This window comes from Carlito syrichta, unplaced genomic scaffold (assembly GCF_000164805.1).
Source record: "Carlito syrichta isolate Samal-C Ts95f unplaced genomic scaffold, Tarsius_syrichta-2.0.1 Scaffold304598, whole genome shotgun sequence".
Taxonomy (NCBI): Eukaryota; Metazoa; Chordata; class Mammalia; order Primates; family Tarsiidae; genus Carlito; species Carlito syrichta.
The window spans coordinates 774815-800280 of record NW_007248694.1 but is presented as its reverse complement, the minus strand read 5'-3'; the positions used below and the strand labels follow the sequence as shown (position 1 = coordinate 800280).

Sequence of the window (25466 nt, the reverse complement as noted above, 5' to 3'; positions counted from 1 at the left end):
GGTTTTTCCTCCTCCCTGGATTCTGTAGATACAGCTCAGGTCTTCCCTATACCTGCTCCCCATGCCTCCTCCAGGAAGCCTCCTTAGCTCAGTCCTTCAGTGACTGTGAAGATGTGATTTACACAACACACCGTACTATACCTCCTCTGAGTAAACATTTATAAAGTCAGCTGGGCAAGGTGGAGTGTGTCTGTGGTTCCAGCTACTTGGAAGGCTGAGGTGGAGGGATTACCTGAGCCCAGCAGGTAGAGGCTGCGGTGGCCGTGAGTGTGCCACTGCCCTCCAGCTTGGGTGACGGAGTGAGACTCCGACTCAAAAAAAAGTCTTGCCTTCCTCCTCAGAATGAGGGCTCCTGAAGAGAGGGTTGTGTGTCCTCCTTCCAACTGAGGGTCCCTGAGAGAAGGGACATATCTGTCTCCTCAAACCGAAGGATCCTGAAAGCAGACCTCTTTCTCCCCAGAGCCATGTGCTACTATATACAAGGTCACATCTCCCTGCTCAGACTGAGAACTACTGAGGGTTAGGCTCTGTCTCCTCCTTTAGGCTGGGGGTGTCTAAGAGCCTAGTCACATTGTCTTTTGCCTCAGATTGACAGTCCTGGAGGGCAGGACTGTCTTCCCCTCTCAGACCGAAGCCTCTTATGTCTCTTTCGGCCTCAGACTCCTCTGGTGCTCAGCCTGGGGCTGCTCAGTGCAGCATGCTTGTGTGCGTGCGTGCGTGCATGCGTGTGTGTTTGGGGAGAGTAGCCAAGCCTCCCAACCTCTCTACCTCTGCCAGCTTTCCAACCCCCATGCCTGATCCCACCAAGCTACAGGGGTCCAGGAGGGGGAGTTGAGTGAATGGCCCCCCTGAGTTGAGGGAGGCAGGAGCTAGGACCAAGAGCCTTACCTTCCTGCTAGGGTGGGGCCTATCCCTCCTCTCCGTTGGTCCTGTGTGGATGGGGGGGCGCTGCCCGGAGTGCTGAGCCCCCACCAGGCCATGTCCGCCTCTCCTTGCAATAAGTGAGGAGACAGCAGCTATTAATATAAGATGAGTTCACGAGCTCACAGCTTCCGCAGGCTGGAAAACAGGCTCCCGGGGCTGGAGGCTGCAGCAGGCTCTGCTGTCAGATTCCCTCTTGGAGCCTGGAGACCGCCAGCCCCACAGCCCCAGCTCCCTTTGTGCTGAGACCTGCGTGCACGCAGACACAGGCACATGGGCACATGCAAGCACACATGGCCAGGTCCCTGGCTGTTCAGAGAACACTCACACGTATCAGATGCACCTGCACCCTAGTGCGCACACACACAGACACATCATTGCACTTGTGTACATGAGCCTTGTCAACTTTATGTGCACTTGTTTGGGTGCTGAAGCACAGACTTAAACGTATGTACATGGTCTTGCACAGGTGGGTACACACACAGACTTACCCTTATAGACACATATGTGCACACAGGTCCAAAGAGGTTTGCATACCTAAACCCATCTGCATATCCACATATACATACATAATGCCCATGTGTATAAGATGGTATCCATGGTCATGTATAGACATTTGAATGCAGGACCACATTCAAGGACATAAATGCATGTGCACACCCTTTCACATGTAGGGCGTGTACACACACACACACACACACACACACACACACACACACACCTCCCTGCTGCCATCAGTGCTCAGCAATCATGATGACCCTCAGTTTCTGGCACCAACAGGCAGGCTCACCCTCCCCTCTGTCTCTCCCTCCCCCAGCCTCATGACAGGCAGCTCATGCTCCTGCCAACCCCATGCCTGCCTTCGGCTTCCCGCCCCCCAGGGGTCCCCAGATCCCTGATTAACCCCCTCGCTAATTGGCCACCAGCCCCTTGACTTTGCTGCAGGCCTTCTCGGGAGCTGGGAGCGAGAGGCTGCAAATTGGCCAAGCAAGATGGGTCTGGGGAATAGTGTGCATGTGCGGGTGGGGGTGGGGGTGCTGCAAGCCCAGCGTCTGGCTAGAGTCAGCAGGGCACCCCCACACCAGGGCTGGGCAGAAGACACTCCTGACTTATGTGTACACAGCTACATGAAGCCACTCCTGCATACACATCTACACACTCTCACAGCCATGTGTGTAGACATGTTCCAACTCACTCTGCACACCAACGCATGTGTACCCAAGTGCACTCATGAATATACCAAGTATGCATGCAAGCAAAATTTTACATGTGCATAAGTCACCTGCCAGACATGCACACGTTTACGTATGGACATCCAAACATACACAAACACACCTCCACTAAACACACAAATGCAGTCACATTATATGGGCTTGCAAACATGCATTCACATGTTCCACTTGCCTGTGGATGTCCTGAGTGTTCCTGTAGGCAGGCACCAGCATCCAACCATGCACGTGTGCGAATATGTGTGGCTTTCAGACAGACATGCACACTTATACCACTCATGAACAAGCCACCAAGAGGCCACAGGCTAAGAAGAACGCTCGTTAGCCTGCCTCACTTTACACAAAAGGAGGCTGGAGGTTTGCTTGGTCTCCTGGTGGGGGTAGGGAGTAGTGGAACCCACCCAGTTCCAAGTTGCCTTTTCCTGAGCCTCCATGCTAAATGCCTAACCCCGAGACCTCCTCTGCGTCCCTGCTAAGCCTTCAGGAGGCCACAGGGACCCTGTCAGGGCTCCCAGACAACAGGGCAGAGCCCTGGCTTTAGCCCTCGCATTCCAGTCTCCTTGGCTGGGGCCCAAGTCGATAAGGTGCTCTGCTCTCTTGTAGACAGTCTGGGGCATTGATAAGAAAAGGGTTTCTCTTTCCATGTCTGCTGTCAGCTTGCTGTGTGACTTTGGGCAAGTTACTGGGCCTATCTGTGCCTCGGTTCTTCATCTGTAAAATAAGAATAAAAGGCTGTGTTGGTAATCCTTCTAAGACTGTTCTGAGGAGCCCATGGGGAGGTGTTTACAGATGTGCTTCACTTAGGCACATACTCTGGGAGTGGCATCTCCTCCCGAGATGGTAAGACACCAGAGTGGAGGGTTGCATACATCATCATGGTCAACTCTGTGAATAGGCAAGGAAGCTGAGGCCCAAAGAGGTACAGCAAGGTGGGAGCTAGAAGACTCAGTCAGGAAGTCAGCCCGCCTCTGAGATGTATCAGTGTGAACTTGTGAGTGCACACTGTGGACATATATGCACAGTGCCTAGGGTAAGGATAGGAAGGGTGTCTATGCAGGGCCCCTTGCCTTCCCATCACCAAGGCACTGACAATTCCACCAGTAGATTCTTTTGGGTGTGAAAGGCTCCCTGCCCCCCTGCAAACTTCCAAGAGCGCCTCCTAGGCACCCACAATTCCTGGGGCTGGGGGGCAGTCCAGCAGGAACACCTGAAACTGCTTTCGGATGCATGATCTAGGAAATTAGCTGCCGTCCACCCCAGAACAGGACTTCCAGGAAATGGTGCCAGGTTGCCCTGGTCACTGGGCAGCCAGGAGGGGGCAGTGAGGAACCAGCAGAGGCAGCGAGTAGACAGGGTGGTGCCTGAGGACTCTGTGCAGGGCTTGCCTGTGGTTCTGTTCCTGTAACTCTATGCTGATGTGTGTCCTCGTTTGCACAGGGGGAGGGAGGCTCCGTGCACAATGTGTGCTTGTGTCCCCAGGCCTGTGTTCTCCTGGGTGCCCGCTTATACCTTTGTCTCTTCGCAGTATACATGTCTGGGTACACACTCATATGTGTAAATGTGTCTGTGTGAAGCCCCAGTCCATACCTGGGGAACCCATGTTCTTTCCAGGTAGCTGAGGGTAGGCCCTCAGTTGAGCTCGTTTGATTTCAAAACAAGGGCAAAAATAGCTATCACCTGCTATTGCACCTGTAAAACTGGGCACCAGGGGGTGGGGCAAATAAGAATGGAAACCTTGAACATGCTCCCTATATTAGACTAGGATTCTAGATGGATTCTTAAGCTGTTTAAATTGCATAGTGCATGGGCTCCAGCTTGAGAGAGACCTGTATTTGAACCTTGCTCTGCTCCTGGCCAGCTATGTGATCTTAAGCAACTGTGAGTCTGCTTTTCTCATGTGTTAAATGGGGGACCCTTGCTGCTTAAGGTGGAAATAAAAGATATGCAGTCTTTGGCAGGTAGTGGGCGCTCAATAAATGCTCATTCTTCCCAGGAGCAGCCCAAAGAGGTGAAGCAACTTGCACAGGGTAACAGCTCCCGAGTGGCGGAGCCAGAATTCAGGCTCAGGCCTCTTGATTCCCAGGACCACATTCTTCCCTCCAATTCTCTAGCAAGGGCGGCTCCTGACACCACCATTTTGTCTTCTGCCAGGGCGGGCGTCTGGCTGCCTGTCAGTCACCGGCCTCGGGAAGCCAAGTGCTGACTAAACACAGGCCTGAGCAGGCGGGTGGAGTGGAGGGGCTCCGCGGCCCCCTTCCCTGCACCCCCACCTCCAGCGCGATGAGCTCAGAGCGGCTGGCGCAGCAGTTGCTGACAATTCAAAACTTCTGCCCCCTCTCCTGGGACGCCAGTGGGTGACTCTCTCTGAACAGCAGGCGTGACCCGCAGAGTCACCAACCCTGCTCCTGCCCATCTCCCAGGGGCCACCCCACTGCGTCTGCTCCCAGAACGAGGTGTCTGCTCATAAATTACCCCCAGGGACAGTTACCCGCAGCAGCTGTGCTCAGAACAACCGTTGCTTCCTGGGTAGGTCATTTTTGGGGGGTCAAAATATAAACCAGGTCCCTTGTCTTCCTCAGGCAGGAGAGAGGGCGTGCAGCAGCCCAAACCTTTTATCGGATTCCATTGTAAATCGTTCTATTTAAGGTAAGTTGCTTGGGTCTGAGAGGCAGACAAGATGCCGGCCAGATGTGAGCTGCATCAGCATGCAGCCTGTGCTCCTCTCCTGCCGGATGCATGGGGGTGCTGGCAGCAGGTCTCCCATGGCCCCTGCACACCCCCTTCCTCATGGTGAGAGGAGCCTGGGGATCTGGGCCTGTAAGCCCCCAGCTTGGGTCTTCTCCTAAACCAAAATGGCTTCCAGTCATCTGCACCTCCAGCATATGACAGATTTCTACACAGTGTCCTGCCCTTCAGGTCCACCCACACCAGAGCAACCTCCCGAGCTCTGGCCACCACTTGTGGCTACCAGTGTTGCTCTCTTCTAATCTCTTCTCCCATTAAAAAACACACACACCAGAGATGGCTGAGTGGCTACAAAGACTTTATCAAATTATTTAAAACGTCGGCATTTAAGTATTCATGTGTATACATAAAGTAGTTACAAGAAGCTTCCGGTCACTGGGGCACAGATGTGGTACACACAGGAGTCTGGCAGGGAAGCAAATGAGACCAGGCTTGGAGCCACAGGGTTTTAAAGAACTGGATGTCCTCCCAAGGGTCTGAGAACAGGGTGAGAGGAAAGGGTCGCTTGCGGGGTCTGGCTGAGTCCACTGCTCAGATCTCCAGCTGAAGCTCTCCTTTCCTGTCCTCAGGGGAAAGCCTGTTTTCAGACCGCATCCCCACTCCATACACGCCTACTCCTTAACATCTCAATGTGACAAACACACCCAAGAACCCACTGGAATATGTCCTTATAAATATATTTATATCAGAGAAAACAAGGCACTTTGGGAACATTATGGCTTACTCTACTACATGTACATCATTCTAGACAGAAAGTAAAAATTGGTTAGTTTCTCAAGTGAATTAACTGAATAAAGTTAATACAGTAACAAAATTGTTCCCTAGCCCTCAAGGAGGCACTGCTAAAGTGAACTTGGCAGGAGGCACACAAAGAGGCACATCTCTGTGCAACACCTGGTCCCAGGTCGACTGGCCCCCAGCAGAGCTCAAAGCCTGATGGCCCCAGGAAGCCTGACACCTCTCCTGAGCAAAGCCCCCTGGCCTCTGAGCACTGCTCCCTCCCAGACCCTGAGGTCAGGTGAGGGGCTGCAGTGGGAAGCAGTCCTAGAGCAGAGCTGGGACACGGTGGGAATGCTTAAGCAGGGTCACCAAAACCACAGAGACCTCAATCTGTCCAAGCTGGCGCTGCAGAGTCGGAGGATCAGCGCCACGGGAAGAGATTTCACATTAGCCCTGACAACGCCGCCTCGGTTCTGCGGTGACATTGGCCAGGGTCGTTTCTGAGGGCGCTTGAGTTTCCATCAGAAGCAAGCTGGAGCTTGGGCAGGCCAGCCTGAGTCTCCAAGGGCTTGTCAGGACCGCCCCCTCCCTGTGGGCTGCTCCTTTGGAATGTACCCATCTCAGGACCAAGGCAAAGCCACAAGTCACTTCTGAAACTGCCTGGAATGGGGGCAGGTCCCTCTGGACTGGGCAAAACGGGATGGGAGGAGGCTCCTTGGTTTTGGTGCTTAAGGGTCCCTATGGGCCATTGTTCCATTCTCATACAAACCTCAGCCCAGTTTAAATAACCACTAAACGCTGCACTCTACAATTACAGGACTCCAAAACACAGGATTACCTGTATTGGGTCCTTTATCATCTTAAAGGGCTCTGGGTTTAAAGAAGCAAATTTTTTTGGTGCACATATGCATAAGTAGAGCCCAGAGGGCCTCTCGGCTGACTGGGTCCCCAGCCCCCCGAGCTGAGGAGGCTTCGCAAGGCCGGCTGCTACAAAGCACCAAGCTTGGCTGCATGGATTTTAATGAGAGCGTCAGGCAGAGCTGTGCTGTTGCTCTCCGGGACTTGCAGATCATTACCAAACCAGCTGTAGGATGAGAACACTGCACATCGAAACCCTAGGAGGTCACTGAGCTAATGATCTAATCCTACCTTCCGCAGGCAGTGCCCCTCCCCACCTCCTCCTGCCCCCAGCCCTTTCCACAGTGGACTCTGTCCATTCTCGAAGCCAGGCCAGTACCACCCCCTTCAAGGTCAGAGCAGAACGAGAGTGAGTGGCTCTGGCTCCCTCTTTTCCGGAAAGGAGGAGGATGGGGGTAATTTAGTCAAAGTCATTAGGCCCAAACCCTGGCCTGGCCAGGCCCCAGGACTCCTATTTGGGAGAACCGATGCCCTCTGCCTGCCTCTCTAGCCACCGCTAGGCTGCAGCCGGGGCACCTTCAACAGCCATTTTAGGGTTCTGGTGAAAGCATCTTCAGCTTCCAAAGTGCAGGGTAGGAAGCAAGGTAGGGGCCCACACAGTCTGGTGTTTCAGCATGCAGCATGGTACCAAGCTCTGTGCAGAGACACCTGATTTGGGGAGAGGGAGGAGAGCACACTCGGGAGCAGTTGCAGCGGGAGGGCATGCTGGCACCTAAAGGCCCGCAGCCCGAGTTCCAGGAAAGAAGGCAGAGGGAAAACATTCAGCAAGGGCACAGCGGCAGAACCCATGATTACACACTCTCCTCAAGCCGGAGGGGTTTATGAGGGCTTTGGCAATTACTACAACCATTTGCTGTGCTGGGTAGAGACAGATCCTGTTTCTCTTTGTTTCAGGGCTCTGAAAGCTGGAGAAGCCAGGAGAAGCCGATTTCAGCGTAAGAGGCTACATAATAGTTAAGGCAGAAGAGAAGAAACCTCACTGTTGGCCAGAGCTGATCAGTTTTTTTCCCCTCGGGATAATAGCACCTGTGTATTAGCTCTGGGAAAGGGGGAGGGGAGGAAGGGAGGGAACATCACCATGTGCAGTGAAGGGAGAACTGGAAACAGGACCTAGAGTCCCTCTGCCTTTCAGCCAGCTTCACGGCTGCCAGGCTCCCCCAGGCAGGTACCTGCACGGCTGCCAGCCTGAGGGACTGAAGTTTCTACAGTTGGCAGGATCTATGCTTAAATTGGGGAAATAAAAGGGGGAGGAGTTGCAGAGGAACTGAAAACAGCACCTGTCAAAGCTGCCTTCTCCTTCCTTCTCTCACTACTCTGGTCCCCAGAAGGGCACTCCCAAGGCCACGTGGGTGGCTGGTCACAGGAAAGTGGCAACAAAGAATGACAAGAGAGGCTATGAAGGTATGAGCAGCACTGACAGGACTGGCACAGGCCCTGAGCCCTCCTACTAAGACCCTCACCTATGGTGAGGTCTGGAGGATCTTAGAGCCAGGAAAGCTCTGCCCAGACTCCAGCAGGTGCCCATTATTTGGTCCCAGAAAGCACAGGTGACTTGGAATCAGGCACTCTGGGCTTTAGCTCTGTCACTATCCAACTGTGTGACCTTGAACAAGTCACTTCCCATCTCTAGGCCTCAGCGTCCTTAAGAGGGTGGTACCGGAGGAGTTCCACTGTCCTTCCAGGTCTGTAGATCCAAGTCTCTCAACTTTGATCGTGACAGCCAGCAGAGGCCCTGGTCCCTGTGTGTCAGGGCTAGTTTGGTCATGAATGTTCAAGGCTAAAAACTGGGCTGGGCTGCCTGAAGGCACCTAGGGGTAAGGGAGGGGCACTTAAGGGACCCCTGAACACCATACTCACCATGAGGGAGCCTGGGAAGGAGACAGCCACCGCAGCCTTCAGAAAAGCATCATTTCTGGGCAAAGGGGGTGAGACATTCTTTAGAGGCTTGATGCCTCTTGGAGTAAACAGCATCCCAGTCTTAGAGTTGCTCAGTAAAAGGCAGCTCCACCCTGCTGATTGGGGCAGAGGGTGAGGCAGTCTGGCTGCTGGGGCTTTTGGCCTGTTCTGCCCTCTCAGAAAACAGGAAAGGGGCCAGCTATGTCCATGCAGGCCACTCTCACCGCTCTAGGACCAGAAGATAGCTGGTGTTATTTGAAATAGATGAGGGCAAGGATTTTGAAAGGAGATCACAGTTAAATAAGGATCCTAGAAGAAGGCACCATCTCCAACTGAAACCCGATCAAAGGGATCTGCTTTGGGGATTTTCCTTCCTTTCAATATGCAACAGTCACTTGAAGGGAAGAGAGAACAGCCTAGCTCCTGAACCTCAGGAGCTCCCGGGCCTGACAATATTGATTTGGAGGAAGCACTTGGATATATCTTTGGTTGCTTCAGGGAAAGCTTTGGCCCCTTGAAATTCCACCCCCCACCCACTCCACACCTTCTCCCCCACGGATTGTTGGGGTAGAAGGTGGGCAGCAGGCAGAAAGAGTTAATCCGACCAGTCGTCCTCATCAAACTCAGAGGAGTCATCTTCTGAGTCACTGTACTCCACAGCAATGCGACGCGACAAGATGGTGGCCACGTCATTGCCCACAACATCCCTTTTCTCTTGTTCCCGTTGCTCCTCAACCCTGCGCAGCTGAAAACCTGTGGGCAGAGAGAGAGAGAAGGGTGAGGAAGGCACGACCTCAGTCTCAGGGTCCATCCAGGACTGGGTGAGGGGGAGTGGTCACTGATGGGGGAGTACTGGAAAGGACAGAGAAAAGGAATGCTCCTCTGGAATGCGAAGAGAGAAAGGGATAGCAGTAGAAGTAAAGATGGGGTTCTATTCAATTGGTGGTCCGGGTCCTATAGGTGTGTCTGAAAGGAAGCCTGCCAACCTTCTTGGCTTACACAATCTCAGACTAGTGAGTCTTTCTCATGAGACTTTGAGTGGGGAGCAGTCACGACATTCCATCTAGCAGGTCCTCAGCCTGCCCAGTTTCATCGATTATAATGGGCTCAGCTGCCCCAGAACGTCTCCCTTTGACTAGAAGTTCCCTGAAGATCACAAGCAGAACTACTACAACCCCTTGGGATTAGACCTGGTTCCTGTCAGAAAGAGAATAAATGCACCATCGCTCCAGGAAGGTGAGATGGTGAGGAGAGATGGAGGGGAAAAGAAAGAAAGGAAAGGGGTTAAGAGGTGAGGGGAGAAAAAAAAGGGTAAGAAAAAGGGCAAAGGGAGGGAGGACATGAAGGGTAGAGCAGGATGGCTGGGTCCAGCTGAACAAGAACAGTGATTGTTGTTTTTTTCTGAGGCACAAAACCCTTCTGAGAATCTGATTTAAAAATGGGGCTCTTTCCCAAGGAAAAAAAATTGCATGCAAACACACAAAGAGCATACATTTTCAAAGTTAAGATTCCAGATTAAGAATCTCTTACTTCAGGTTGGGCATAGTGGCTGACGCCTGTAATCCTAGCACTTTGGGAGGTCTCGGTGAGAGGATTGCCTGAGCCTAGGGGTTCAAGACCAGCCTGGGCAACTTAGTGAGACCTCATCTCTACAACAAATCAATAAAAGTTAGCCTGGGGTGGTGGCACATGCCTGTAGTTCCAGCTACTTGGAAGGTTGAGGCAGAAGGATTGCCTGAGCCCAGCAGATCAAGGCTGCGGTGGCCGTGAGCATTCTAGCCTGGGTGACAGAGTGACTCTGACTCAAAAAAAAAAAAAAAAAAATATATATATATATATATAAAAATATATTTTAGTTCAAACCAAGGTGGAAAGAAATCTCAGTGTCTATACTTTAAGGGTGAAGCCTTCTTTTTTCAGGTTGCTCCAAGGTCTGCAATCCCAATCTCTCTCCACCCAATGAAAGCTATTTTCTGAGAAGGGCACAGAGCACCCCTTACCCACCCCTCAATCGGTCAGCTCTAGAAAGACAAGGCTCTAGGGCCCCAGACCCACCACTGGGATTTACCTTGACGGATGGCTGAAAGCAGGTCACTACGGGCATCACTCACAGCAGGCAAGGAGGACTTGGGCTTGGTGGCATCAGAAATTGGTGGTGGTGCGGCAGGCTGGCCATCCGCACCACTAAAAGGGAGAGGAGGGGGTCCTGGAGGAGGGGGTGGGGGCGGAGGGGGAGGTGCTCCTCCTGCTGGTTGAGACAAGGGAGGTGGTGGCAGAGTTGGGTAGTCAGCTGCTGGTGGTGGGGGAGGAGGTGGTGGGGCAGCAAAATCAGGGTGAGGTGGGAAAGATGGAGGTGAAGGTGGTGGAGGGGTCCCTGAAGACCCAAATCCTACAGGTGGTGGTGGAGGTGGGATGCCCATCATTGGAGGTGGAGGTGGAGGGGCAGGTGGTGGAGCAAATCCAGGTTTAGGACCCGGTGAAGAGCCCAGAGGAGGAGCTGGTGGTGGATGGCTTGGGCTGACCACACTGGATCTTTTGGGTCCAGCCAAGCCAGATCCTCTTTGGTTGTCTGCTGGGTAGCTACAAGGCCAAAGAAAAAAGACCCACCATCACTGAAAGGTTGCAGATACCCACCTACAGTTAGGCTCATCTATAAGCCTAGGTTTAACTTGGTCGACCACACCACTTCACTTTGGCTCAAACAGAAAGAAAATCCCGGGTATGGTCAGAACAGACCAACAATAGAATGGGCAACAATAAAATAAGGTAATGAGGCCAGGCTCGGTGGCTCAGCCTGTAATCCCAGCACTTTGGGAGGTAGAGGTGAGTGGATTGCCTGAGCCCACTGGTTTGAGACCCACCCGGGCAACTTGGCGAGAACTTGTCTCTACAATAAATCAAAATTTAGCCAGGCGTGGTAGTGCACGCCTGTAGTTCTGGCTACTTGGAAGGCTGAGGCGGAAGGATCACTGGAGCCCAGCAGGTTGAGGCTGTGGTGGCCAGGAGCATGCCACTGCACTCCAGTCTGGGCAACAGAGTGAGACTCTAACTCAAAAAATAAATAAATAAATAAGGTAATGAGCTTCCCATTAGCACAGGAGTATAATCAGAAATTGAGGAACACTACCTGAAATAAGTGGATTTGAGATTCCTCTATCAGACAAAGACTTGGCCAAGACATCTCTTAGGCCTTCCTCTGATTTTTTGGCTCTCCAGAGGAAGGTACCCTCCGGAACCCTCCTCTAAGAGGAATAGTCCAAGGGCGGCTGTCAGTTTAATCCCAGAGCCAGGACTAAGAGTAAGAATGAACCGGAATAAAGTCCAAACACCACCCACTCTCTGGGCTCTGTTCCTTGGGCTATTAACATTCACCAGATCTGGGGAGGGCAGGAAACCCAAGCCAAGCTGATCAAACCTGAGCAGGATATAGATTTAGGTGAATGCATTTTCAGCGTTCATGTGGGGCAAGCTTGAGAGAGAATGAGTCTCCACCTGAGGATCTGCAGAGATGGGAAATGAAAATCCCACCACACTCTTGACCCAGGTCTGAAAGAGGATTAAGCTACACCTCTCCTGGGATAAGATTTGCTCGACTGCAGCTGCAAAGGTCTCAGGCCATGTGTGAGGCTGAAGGTTTTCTTTTTCCACCTTTGTATCTGCCCTGAACTAATAGCTACTCCTTAGAAAAGCATCCATCTTGGAATTTTCCACAGACCTTCAAGCTTTAGCTGTATCTGACAGGGCAACCAGCAGGAAGTGATTTGGGAGGCAGAAGGAGATTTGGAATTAGTGGTTTCGAGGGCCAAGAAAAATGAGGGGAGAGGGGGTGGACAGCATTGCTTTACGTCTCCATCTGTGGGGTCCTCAATATATTCAATCTCTAACTAAATAGTTAATGTCCAAGGATAAAAGTGCACCTTTCTTTTTATTTTTATTTTTTGTAAAAGTGCACCTTTCAAAGCTCTCACTTGTTAGGCATCAGAAAGGACAGAAGTAACTGAGAGAAAACAGTGTAATCTGAACAACCCTCAGACCTCCTTTCAGCCATTCCTGGCTACCTCTTCCTCTGTACACCTCTGCCAAGGACACTAATAAATATCAAAATGAACAGATTTGAAGTTCCATCCCTCTTTTCCCTTTGTTTCATTCTTTCTGGAGATTCTATACAGCAATGAAATGAACCAATAGGAGAAGAAGGTGACTACCTGCTAGGTTTCTAGATAGATAGGCAAGATGTCTGCTAACTATTTCATGGACAGCAGATTGTACCACTTCATTTCATGCTGAGTTTAAGTTAAGTAATAAAACAAGAGAAGTTGGTGACTTCTATCTGTTTGGGTATAAGCAAAATAGGGAGTAGATAAGAACACAGGTTCTGGAATCCAACTGACCAATCATGGTTCTGCCTCTTACAGGCTGTATGACCTTAGGTGAATTCATTGACCCCTCTATGCCTCAGAATTTACTCATCTGTAACATGGATAATAACAGAACCTATGTCAAGAGGACTACTCTGGGGATTAAGCAACATGAACAGTGTTTAGCATAATACCTGGCTCTTTGCAAACGCTTGGTAAATGTTAATTATTTCTGTTACCTAGACAGACTTGCCTGGAGTTATTTTAGTGGTCCTGATCTAGATTTTGAACTCCTATTTTATTCTTGAGTATATAACCACAAGAGTAAATGGAAGAGGTACCATCATTTACCTGAATTCTGCTGGTGGGGGAGGCAAGTTGTCCTCAGAAAAGGAAGGAGAAGGTGAAGAAGCAGAGTCTGATTGTGGTGGTGGTGGATAGCTGCTTGCATCCACATTTTCAACAGAGCCAATGCTGCCATTCTGGTACACCAAGATGGGTGGATACCTGATAATGAACCCAATGCCAAAAACTGTCATCAAAAGAGGCTGAGTGGTACTCTCTTTCCTTCTTAAAAGATACTACAAACATGCATTTGATATAAAAGCTATTAGGGAGAAATAAAATAAGTATATTTCTCATATATTTTCTGTCACACTGAAATTTTATTTTAGGATTAGATATTCTATTGTTAAAGATCTCCCAGATATTTCTGCTGAATTGTTTGTAGTAATGGGATTCAACCCAGATTATCAAAACCATACTGTTCCTTGCCCAGTGTTGGCCTTGTCAAACCCAGCAGTTCTTTTAAATTCTCTCCCCAATGTCAGGTGCAGCTGTACCTGAATCCCAAAGTCTGTCTTGTGGCAAAGGGTGAAGCCAAGCCCCACAGGCTAGTGAGTTGCAAACACGTGACTGGCACACAGCCTGATTTTGAGGTCGGCAGGCCTCTGGAGTGCTCAAAGGCCAAGGAGGCATTTGATTGCAAAATCAAGCCCAGGATGAATGCAGGCTGCTCTGTGGCAGTAAACGTGATCTCTGCCAGGTCTCTTATCACACAAAATGAGCTGATGATTAAAGTAGGGTGCTAGGGCTTGCCTCATGAAAACCTGTTTCTCAGAGCACTGGGCCTCGGGTGAATTTGTTCTGGGTGAACAACAACAAAACTTCAAACAAGCACAAATACACCAAGCATTAGCTAGCAAAATTTGGCCTGCTCTGCTCCACCTCTCTCTTCTTTCCACCATTGTTGGGTTCTAAAGAATCACCTAAAACAGATCCCAGGGAGAACAGAATTGAGGGAAACTAACTGAACCAAGAGATGCTCTGATGTGGAAAATCCCCAAGGCCTGGAGCCCTTATAGGCTTGGCTCATCTCTTTACAGGTTTACTCACAAGTATGTCCAGATAGACTAGCCATAGAGCCCAACTCCAAACCTCCTGGACAAGAGGAAAATGGGAGGCAAATGCTCATCTTCACCACCTGCACTCCACAAAAAAAGACACACATTGCAGCTGGCATTCTAGCATGCAAGCTTCTGGTCTTAGAGTACCTGAACCTATGACAAGTGCCTGTCTAAGCAGGATGGGACCACAGAACAAGACGGCCCCCTTTCCTGGGAGGTGAAGGTAATTGTTACCCTCAGGGCTGATTGCCCCGTAGAGAATGGTCCATTTTTCCTTTTATCATCGTCATCACTCTTTAAAACAAATCTCTTAATCCACGAAGAACAAGTGTCAGAAGTGTCAAGATTTTTAAAGTCAAGATTTTCATGGTAGAGTTATTCCTAAAAGCAAGAACAATTCAACTCTCTCCTTTTATCATACCTAGACATCCGGCATGGGCGCTAGCATGATTCTCTGACAGTCAGGACGCAATGTATTTAGAGGAAAAACCAGGGCAACACTCATGCCAAGCAGTCGTGGTGACTTTGGCTTTGAATGTCACAAAGGTCAGACACCAGGATAAGCATCAAACCAAGCTTTAAAACCATTTTTTCCCTTTAAACCTCTAGTGTGATTTGGTATTGGGAAATGGGGTCAGACTGCCATCTCTTATTTCTCCACAGAGATATATAGCCTCAATACTGGCCGAGTAGCCTTTCCCACACTATCTCTGAGGTCTGCATTCAATTCCCTGGCCAGTCTCTCTCCAAGACCAACAAAGGCTGACTGAAAAGTCGCTTTGGTGATGTACACAACTTCCCTGTCCGGCCCTCCCACTGCCGTGAGATGCCCAGCTCTTAGGCATGACCTTCAAATCAATCCTCTGGAGGCAAAGGGCTCCCAAGATTGCTTGTATTCCCTTTTCAGTCTCTCCTCTGAGGCCCTTAGACAACCAGTGTCTGGCAGAATAAGGACACTAGCAGCCATGGGCTTTCTTTTCTAGATCACTCTGGTCACCTCATTTAAATTGCCGGGTCTCTTGATTTATTTAGCAAATTTTAATTACCAGATGGATGCACTTTAAAGTACCTGATTAATAGTGGTATTGATCTAAGCCATACATCCAGACTGCAGGGGATATGAAAGGTGTCACACCAGAGCTGCCAGACTTGTTCCCAGCCCCTTCAAACATTGCTACCGAAAGTACAAAAGCATCACCTACCCAGAAGGTCCTAGTTTTTCTTTGGACTCCACAAATTCTTGTCCCATTTTCATTTTCTCCCACTCTTCCTTACGTGTCTTGATTTTACGTGGGTTTACATTCCCTCGATTTGGATTATCTTTCTTTTCTTTCTACAGTGAAAAGGAACAGAAAATCCATTGTAAAACATTTTCCAAAGTTCTTCATTAAAATTCTACCCATCTTCATGAATGTCCATCCAAGAGATGATCTGCCTAGATAGCATACAATATCTACAAAACCTACAGACTTATTGGGTTTGGAGTGACCTAGAGGCCATCTAATCCAAACCATCCCCTGGGCAAAACACTCAAATGCTGCTAGCAATAAGAAACCCACTCCCTCTTTGGGTAAATCATTTGTGTTTTTGAACAGCTCTAACTGTAATGAAGTTAGTAAACAGCTATTTGCTATTTGTCCTGTGAGAAAGGTCAGTCAAGAAAGATGAGAAGTCATAACAGCTGCAGATATCCGAGGCAGACATAAGGAAACAGTTAAAAAACAAAACAAAATAAAAACCAATGAAGAAATTTTCAGCCTGTGCAGATGAGAGCCCCGGTGCTCTCTTGAGCCTCCCAGCAGCCATGCTAATGGGCTTGGAAGGTTATATACATAGCAGGAGGAATCTAAGGGGAGAGGAAAATCTCTAAAAACTAAACATATTCCTCCAGCCTAGCCCCACCCAACCAGTATTGAAGGTGTTAAACTGCTCCTGTTGCAAATCAAACACTGCAGAACCTTGTGCTGATCTCTGAGAAATAAGCTGAAAACGGGCCGGGAAGGGACTAGCCTAGCTTGAGTGTCCAGCAGAGTCAGGTGCAAATTGCAAGAGAAATAAATGGTGAATAGAAAAGTCAATTTCTAAAACTCAGTCTGAATATACTCAATTGTTAATAGCGCTGGGGGGAACAAACACATTTTTGGTGTGATTTATACTTTCATCTTGGTTGTGCTTGGTGTGGACACATTTTTTTAAGAGTTTCACCTGGCATCCAAGCAACCAGTCACTCGAAATGATTACTTCACATAAGTCTGGCTTCCTTTTTATCCCCCCTCCACAATCGTGCCTACTGATGTGTAGAACAGAGGCCCCTTTCCCCTCACCCTATGCTTTCTCTTCTCTTTCATGATATCCTTGGTGTCCTGCAGCATCTTCTCCTTCCAAAGATCAAAGAAGTATGAAGGGTCTGTGTAGAATTTGAGTGCCTCTTTTCCATCGTCCCTGGGATAGAAATGAAGACAAGTAGCTGTCAGTAGACAGATGAGCTCCCAACCAAATCCAATATTCCAAACACCTACCAGTTAGCAGTTTTTACACCAAGGAATCAAGAAGTCATTTGAATCGATTCCATATTTCCTCTCCCATACCAGCATTTCAATGCCCCTGAATGGTACCTCACTACCCACCTGGCTTTTTAAGAACCTTATCCTTCCTTTCAATACCTGGTAGAGAAATTTGCATGGTCAGGTCAAGAACAGGCTATAGCAGCAGGGATCCTGATTATTTCGACCAATCTGCATGGCCACAGATATCTCCCTGAGGATATCTGGATATTCTGGCACATCAGAGGGGATTTCTATCATTCCTCCACCAATTCTCCAGGACTCTCTAGGAAGCATTAGTGGCTTTCTACTCACCTGAAATCTGTGTACACGTGTACAGGTTTCATGTGTATACACACAAATGTATATGTACATACATGAACTATGTATGTGTGTACAGCTGTTATCCTCTGCACACACAGATAACTCCACTTTCTTGCTCCCTTCTAGAATAGAATAGTTCAGCAACTGCCCCCCCAACCACAAGGGGGCCCCAGTGAAAACAGACGACTAGCCGTTTTAAGATTACAAAGTTGAATTACCATCTCAGGGGCTGCTACAGAAGTACAGAGTGAGCCACTGAGTGTCAACATAAGGTCTAAATGTCAGTCTCCATGATCCTGCAGGTTAGAATCCTGCACTTCCACGTGTCTAAGCCCCTCTCACTATCCAGAAAGCATGTGCTTAGGGGTGAACACTTATTTCAACATTATTCTAAGCTAAAAAGAACTGGAAAGGCAATTCCATGCCATGTTCTCCAATCCTATCACAACACACAGAGAGTATTTCTAAATCAAACATTAATGATTTCTGTTAGGCCAAATCCAGATAATTGAGAGGAGATGCTAATTCTGGTACTGCACACTAAAAAGGAAAATACAAGCTGGGTGTGGTGGCTCACATCTATAATCCCAGTATTTTGGAAGGCCAAGGTAGGAAAATTGCTTGAGACCAGGAATTCAAGACTAGCCTGGGTGACACAGTGAGACCACATTTCTACCAAAAATAAAAAAATTAGCTGGATGTGGTGGCGTGTGCCTGTAGTCCCAGCTACTTGGGAAGCTAAGGAGGGAGGATTGCTTGAACCCAGGAGTTTGAGACTACGGTGAGTAGTGCTTATGTCACCGTGCTCCAGCCAGGGCAACAGAGTGACATCTCAACTCAAAAATTAAAAAAATAAATAAAGGAATATACTATTAACTGAAGATAGTAATTATCTTAATGTCATTGTTTATCTTACTCTACTATGCAAACCCTATGTCATACTCCCTACAATATTATCAGATATGTGATCCCTTTCCTACCACACAACCCTTCTGTCCAAACCCAACTAGACTCAGTGATGGAGGTTACAGAGTCAAGTCTCTGTCCTGCCATCTAGCTAACCCCTTTATTTGTTTGTTTTTCTTTTTTTTTCTTTTTATTTTGAGTTGGAGTCTCACTCAGTCGCCCAAACTGGAGTGCAGTGGCCATTCCCAGCCACCGCAGCCTCGATCCGCTGGGCTCCGGCAATCCTTCCACCTCAGCCTTCCAGTAGCTGGAACTACAGGCGCGTGCTACCACACCCAGCTAATTTTTTATTTATTGTAGAGATGAAGTCTCACCTGCCCAGGCGGGTCTCAAACCCGTGGGCTCAGGCAATCCACTCACCTCAGCCTCCCAAAGCGCTGGAGTTACAGGCTGAGCCACCAAGCCCGGCTTGTTTTGCTTTTTGAGTTGGAGTCTCACTCTGTTGCCCAGGCTGGAGTGCAGTGGCACACTCATGGCCACCACAGCCTCAACCTGCTGGGTTCAAGTGATCCTTCTGCTCAGTCTTCCAAGTAGCTGGAACTACAGGCATGCGCCACCACATCCAGCTAATTTTTTGATTTGTGGTAGAGATAAGGTCTCACCAAGTTGCCCAGGCTGGTCTCAAACCTGTGGGCTCAGGCAATCCTCTCACCTCAGCCTCCCAAAGTGCTAGCATTATAGGTGTGAGCCACCGCAGCCAGCCTAGCTAGCCTTTTGAAAGTCAAGGGGCAAATATAAGTTTACACAGTAATAATGAAGGACAGATACCCTGTATTCACTTTATATCTGTGTGAGAAGCTACCAAGCTCTTATTCCAGGCTCCCTGAATCAAGCTAGTGTCCTTGAATTTCACAGGGATGTTCTCTCTCTCTCTCTTCTCTCCTCTCTCTCTCTCTCTCTCCTCTCCTCTCTCCTCTCTCTCTCTCTCTTCTCTCCTCTCTCTCCCTCTCCCCTCCCCTTGCAGTGTACCCATGTCTGATAGAAGACATCCGCCTCCAGCTATCTGTAATTACTTTTTACCTGTTCCAAAGATATTTATGGATGTAAGTAAGATAAATATTCGCTTTCTGCCCCTGTTCAGTAGTTTTTTTGCAGGATGACAACACTACCAAACCACTAGAGGGGAAGGGCTTTAAGTTGTCTGTAAGGCTACCTTCTGTTTCAAGTCTAGCCACAGCATGGTAGGTCCTGTCAGAAGGAAATGTCCAGAGGATATTCAAAACAAAGTGAACGATCCTTATTTGGAAGAATGCCAATTACTCCTTAGGCTTTGGAAAGACCCCTCTGGGTCCAGAGCAGCTAGTCCAGGAGGCTGGCCCCACTAACATGCCCAAACATCTGGTAATCTAGTGGTTTCCAAGTAAGTGGGAGTCTTGCTAGAATACTGCCCCTGGGATCCACGCTATAGGACTGCCTTTTAACAAAGTCCTTTGGTTCTATAATAACTAAATTCCTTGGATAGAATCCAAGATGGACCTGGCTTATACCAAATTAAACTCTGTAGCATGCAATGTTACAGCAAACTTTCAAAATATATTATATGCACTATGAATTTCAGTAACAGTAATACGTGACAACTGCTAATAGAGTAAATTTTAGCTTCTGCTGCCACAAACAACTTTGGGGACAGTAGTAAGCTTTGTAACACAATCCTCTGATGTAAACCTCTTCAGATAAAAAAGACAATCTAATGTTATAGGCCAAAAAAGGGAGGAGTTAGCCAGTCATTACCTATAAGGGGTAAGATTGTTGAGAGGAGGAGGAGCATCACAAGTATTGTATGTTTCTAAGACAGGCACTGGGAGAGAGTTTCTGTCAAAAAGCTTCTGGTCTTGAGTGGTAGAGCTTCTGAAGGCCTTTCGGGTGTTGATTCCTTGTAGTGACACTGAGAGAAGATGGAAGGCATTAGAAAATGGACGACAGGCTATTTGAGCAAACACTGAGTCACACCAGTCGGAGAGGCCTCAGCTGCTGCATTTCTTGGCTGCGGCTGTCTGCAGCCAGGTTTTTTTTTCCTCCCCCTCTGGGGAAGCCCCACAAGGCTGTCAGCAGCCCAGCCATTTCATGACTGAACAAAATGAGGCAATACAAAGGTTTACTATGTGGCCAGATCTAGCAGGCCTCTCCTTAGGAGGAATGAATCTTCCAAGTACTTTTATGGTAGCAAAATACGATTGAGGGAAGGGAAATTTGAGAACAAGGGAATTGGGGAAATGGGAGAAAGGGAGTGTGGGGGTGTGGTAGAGCTAAAAAGGTTTCTTTACACCACCCAGGCTTATGTCATTTTAAAGCAGAACTCCATAGGTTTCTGTGATTTCTCCCCTCACTTGTTTATAAATCAGGGGAAAAAATTCTAAGAAACTGCTCAGCAGGGTCTGCAAATGCTGAGCTCAGCTTTCTTACCTTCCTCTTCCTTGGGATCCAACTGAGTGACTTTAACTTGTAGTCGGTCGACTCTTTTAGCAAGGGAGCTTACTCGAGTGGCAAAAGTATTTGCCTGAGTAAAGAGCTCTCCAAAAATGTCCTCTGCATATTTACCTGGAAAGAGCAAAGAAACCCAAGTCACTAGTGCACAGAAGTAACATGAATGGTCAGAAAAACTGGTTACTAAAAATCATACTCCTGTCTCTCTGTGTGTGTGTGTCTCTCTCTCTCTCTCTCTCTCTCTCTCTCTCTCAGATGGTTTGGGCTATATGCAGAAGATTGCTCATGGAAACAGAGCAATACCCTCCCATAGTTTGAACAATCTACATAGGTCCTATAACTAATAGAGACTTCTTGGCAAACTCTAAAGAGTCATGAAACTCAAAATAGGTTGAATACAATCGAAAGGGGTAACACAAAAAATTAACCCTGAAAAAGAAGATATGTCTACACATTAGTCTACGGCCCTTACCCCCTTGCTGTTCTGTAAAAGCACCTTACAAAATGGTTCTAGAAAAATGACTGGGTGTTAAGAGGACCTTCTAGGTATCCATAATTAACATGAAAAAGAAGAAGTTACTTTTTTGTTTTTTTGAGTTAGAGTCTCACTCTGTTACTCAGACTGGAGTGCAATGGCATGCTCATGGCCATCGCAGCCTCAACCTGCTGGGCTCAGGTAATCCTTCTGCCTCAACCTTCCAAGTAGCTGGAAATACAGGCACATGCCACCATGCCCGGCTAATTTTTTAATTTATTATAGAGATGAGATCTTGCCAAGTTGCCCAGACTGATCTCAAACCCGTGGGCTCAGGCAACCCTCTCACCTCAGCCTCCCCAAGTGCTGGGATTATAGGTGTGAGCCACTGTGCCCGACCTAGAAATTACTTTTTCTGTTTCTTTCTTTTTTTTCTTTTGAGTTGAAGTCTCACTCTGTCGCCCAGACTGAAGTGCAGTGGTATGATCCCAGCCACCGCAGCTTCAACCTGCTGGGCTCCGGCAATCCTTCTGCCTCAGCCTTCCAAGTAGCCAGAACTACAAGCGTGCACTACCACGCCCAGTTAGAAATTACTTTTTCAATGGAGCCTCAAAAGCACATTGAACAACCATGATTACCTGTATCTTTGAGGACCTGGAACTAACTTATCAACAACCCACAGCAGAGATGTACAACTTCTTCTAAGGGGGGTTTATTATGTTGTAATAACCTATAACTTTCAAAGTCTTTGCTCTGGGTTACAGTCCTTCAAATTTACATCTCAGGAAACAAGTGAAAAGCAGAAACTTCCAAGCCTTTCCTGAAAAACAACATACCAGTGGTCTCTTTCCACAATGTCTAGTTTTTAGAAAAAGAAAAGTTCTGTACTTTCAACCCTGGAATGCAAAGAGAATTTGCAGCCAAAGAAACATAACAGCAATTTGACACTACCTCCATATTGTCATTCCAAGCCACAAAGCACATTCTTACTAGGAATGAAAAGTAGTGCATATGAATAAATATACCATCTGAGTTTCTTACTTGCAAGGTAAAGGCAGGCATAAGCGACTGTGCCCAACTAAAAGATAATTTTTTTGAGAACTATTTAAAGTAAGTTCTAATTTTTAGCTTCTAAACTACATTTATGCTTAGTCCATATTTGAAGAGGAAAAAAATTATTCTGAAAGGCCAAAACCACATCTTCAGAGTGAACTGCAGCTTACCTTCCCAGTATAACCTGGAGAGTAAGGATAAAACCAATCAACTGCATATTTTGGACTGCTGGTAAATTTAAGTCAATAGGAGTTTCTAATCAAGGAAGGAGCATGTCCTTGCATACTGAACGGTTTTATGATCTAAACAACTATGGGAAGCTCCTGGACTCAAAGGACTCAAATTAGCTAATGAGCTATATTTCTACTCTGCAGGCTGAGGATCCTATTTGATCGCTGTCCACAATATGGCTAAGTTCCTATAAAATATAACCATACTGTATCATGCTTGTCTAGGCAATGGAAAATTGTGCTTGGAAGGCTAAAGCAGAGAAATATGTAACATTATGTGTGGAAAATAAACCAAGCTCAAAAACATGTTAAAAAAAAAATAAAAACAAAAAATATGTTAGTCATCCAGCTGTTCTGGAGGAAAAAAAAAACCCAAATCAACTTACTCAGGTCACCAAGAAAGTACCCAGGAATTCCTGCTCCTTCATGAAGGGGGCAGTGATAGTGGGAGCTTAGTGTGGCACAGTAATTTGCAAGATAAAAATCTTACAAAGAACCCCAACATATAAAATGGGTAACAATGAGATCTCTATTTTAAGAGGAAGTGAGGTGGTGTGCAGGCTTCCCCACTGCCGCCTCATCTCAGGTCCAAGGCAGACTCAGAACCACACCATGAGACATGGAAGCAGCAGTGGACTTCAAATCAGAAAATTTGGATTTAAGTTTCAGTTCTTTCTATTTATTACTTGTTCACTCTTTAGCAAGTCACAATCTCTCAGCCTTGGTTTTCAAAAATCTGTAAAATGGGGATAACAATATCTATCTCACCAAGTTCCCAGAAGGATTAAATGGGCTAAAAAAATGTAAGTTGTTACAATGAGATTCTTCTTTATATTGCTCAATCACATTAGATGACTTTTAAGAGTGTGAATAAGCCGGACTCAGTGGCTCAGTCTGTAATCCCAGCACTTTGGGGGGCGAGGTGAGAGGAGTGCCTGAGCCCACAGGTTCAAGACCAGTTTGGCAACTCGCTAAGACCTCATCTCTACAATAAATCAAGAAAAATTAGCCAGTCGTGGTGGTGCGTGCCTGTAGTTGCAGCTACTTGAAAAGCTGAGGCAGAAGGATCACCTGAGCCCAGCAGGTCAAGGCTGTGGTGGCCATGAACGTGGACTGCTCTGCAGCCTGGGTGACGGAGTGAGACTCTGACTCAAAAAAAGAAGGTGTGAATATTGCCAGGCATGGTGGCTCATACCTGTAATCCCAGAACTTTGGGAGGCAGAGGCAAGGGCTGCCTAAGCTCAGGGGTTCGAGACCAGCCTGGGAAACTTGGCAAGATCACGTCTCTACAATAAATTAAAAAAAAAAATTAGCTAGATGTGGTGGCACGCACCTGTAGTTCCAGCTACTTGAAAGGCTGAGGTGAGCCAGGTGTGGTGGCTTATGCCTACAAGCCCAGCATTCTGGGAGGCCCAGGAGAGAGGATTGCCTGAGCCAACGGGTTTGAGACCAGCCCAGGCAACTTGGTGAGACCTCATCTCTACAATAAATTATAAAATTAGCCAGGCGTGGTGGTGTGTGCCTATAAATTCCAGCTACTTGGAAGGATAAGGCGGAAGGATCACCTGAGCCCAGCAGGTCTAGGCTGTGGTGGCTGTGAGCATGCTACCACACTCCAGCCTGGGCAACAAAGAAAGACTCCAACTCAAAAAAATAAATAAATAAAAGAAAGAAAGAAAGGCTGAAGTGGAAGGATAACCTGAGTCCTGAGTGCAGGAGGTCAAGACTACAGGAGCTATGAGTGTGCCACTGCACTTCAGCCTGGTGACAAAGCAAGACTCCAACTCAAAAAAGGGGGGGGGGTATGAATAGCTAAATATCCTAAGTTTTAAGCGTACAGGAAAAATTTAAATATAATTCCAATTCCCTATTCTTCAATGCTAAAAAATTACCCCAGTCTCTGAAAACAAAAGTATGATATTTAAACAGGAGGAAACCAAAGTGCCTTGTTTAGAGTTAAATTCCGTTCATTCAGATTACCAAGGCAGACCTGGCTGGGTGTGGTGGCTCACATCTGTAATCCCAGCACTTTGAGAGGCAGAGGTCAGAGGATTGCCTGACCTATGGGCTTGAGACCAGCCTGAGCAACTTGGCAAGACCTCGTCTCTACAATAAATCAAAAAATTAGCTGGGTGTGGTGGCGCATGCCTGTAGTTCCAGCTACTTAGAAAGCTGAGGTAGAAGGATCACTTGAGCCCAGCAGGTCAAGGCTGCGGTGACCATGAGCGTGCCACTGTACTCCAGCCTGGGCAACACAGTGAGACTCCTACTTAAAAAAGACAGACCCGCCAGCCGGGCTCGGTGGCTCAGCCTGTAATCCCGCGCCTTTGGGAGGCTGAGGTGAGTGGATTGCCTGAGTCCGCGGGTGCGAGACCCGCCTGGGCAGCGAGACCTCATCTCTACAATAAATCAAAAAATCAGCCGGGTGTGGTAGTGCATGCCTGTAATTCCGGCTACTTGGAAGGCTGAAGCGGAAGGATCGCTGGAGCCCAGCAGGTCGAGGCTGCGGTGGCCGTTAGCGGCCACTGCACTCCAGTCTGGGCGACAGAGTGAGACTCCAACTCAAAAAAAAAAAAAAAAAAAGTCAGACCTGCCAAGCTTGGTGGCTCAGCCTATAATCCCGCGCTTTGGGATGTTGAGGTAAGTGAACTGCCTGAGCCTGCGGGTTTGAGACCTGCCTGGGCAACTTGGCAAGACCTCATCTCTACAATAAATAAAAAAAATTAGCCGGGTGTGGTAGCACGCGCCTATAGTTCCAGCTATGGAAGGCTGAGGTGGAAGGATTGCCGGAGCCCAGCAGGTCGAGGCTGCGGTGGCCAGACGCGGCCACTGCACTCCAGCCTGGGCGACAGAGTGAGACTCCAACTCAAAAAAAAAAAAAAGACAGACCCAATATCCATTAGGACATTCATAAAAGACATCACATTTTTGCAAAAGATTATAGAAGCAATCTTCAAGTTTCTTTCCTTAGCAGAGCTCTTCCAGTAAAATGTTATGTGGAAGTAGAACGGGTAAAACTGATTTTTTAAAACATGAAGCTGCTCTTGTTGAAGTCTGAGTGGGAGTCTTGGAGCTCCCCAATGGCATGCCCCACCCCCTCACCCCCACTGTAGTCAGTTAGAAACCAATATCGTAGCATGATTTCTATCTTTCTTTCTTTTTTTTTGAGTTGGAGTCTTACTCTGTCACCCAGACTGAAGTGCAGTGGCCACTCCCGGCCACTGAAGCCTCGACCTGCTGGGGTCCGGCGATCCTTCC

At 48.0% G+C, this 25466-nt stretch overlaps 1 protein-coding gene across 3 annotated transcripts in view; it reads right to left on the bottom strand.

The window, feature by feature from the left end:
* Window positions 1–6504: 6504 nt before the first annotated feature.
* WASF2 (WAS protein family member 2) overlaps window positions 6505–25466 on the bottom strand; it is an 82801-nt gene continuing 63839 nt past the window's right edge. The window contains exons 3-9 of one of the 3 annotated variants that reach the window (XM_008060335.2): window positions 20430–20564; window positions 19758–19911; window positions 16518–16635; window positions 15396–15526; window positions 13139–13294; window positions 10498–11009; window positions 6505–9182 (exon numbers count right to left, since the gene is read on the bottom strand). In XM_008060335.2, the coding sequence (XP_008058526.1) occupies window positions 9025–9182; window positions 10498–11009; window positions 13139–13294; window positions 15396–15526; window positions 16518–16635; window positions 19758–19911; window positions 20430–20564 (1364 nt within the window). In that variant the 3' untranslated portion in view covers window positions 6505–9024. The remainder of the gene's footprint in view (window positions 9183–10497; window positions 11010–13138; window positions 13295–15395; window positions 15527–16517; window positions 16636–19757; window positions 19912–20429; window positions 20565–25466) is intronic. The other 2 variants (XM_008060337.2, XM_021713520.1) reach the window with 2 other exon arrangements.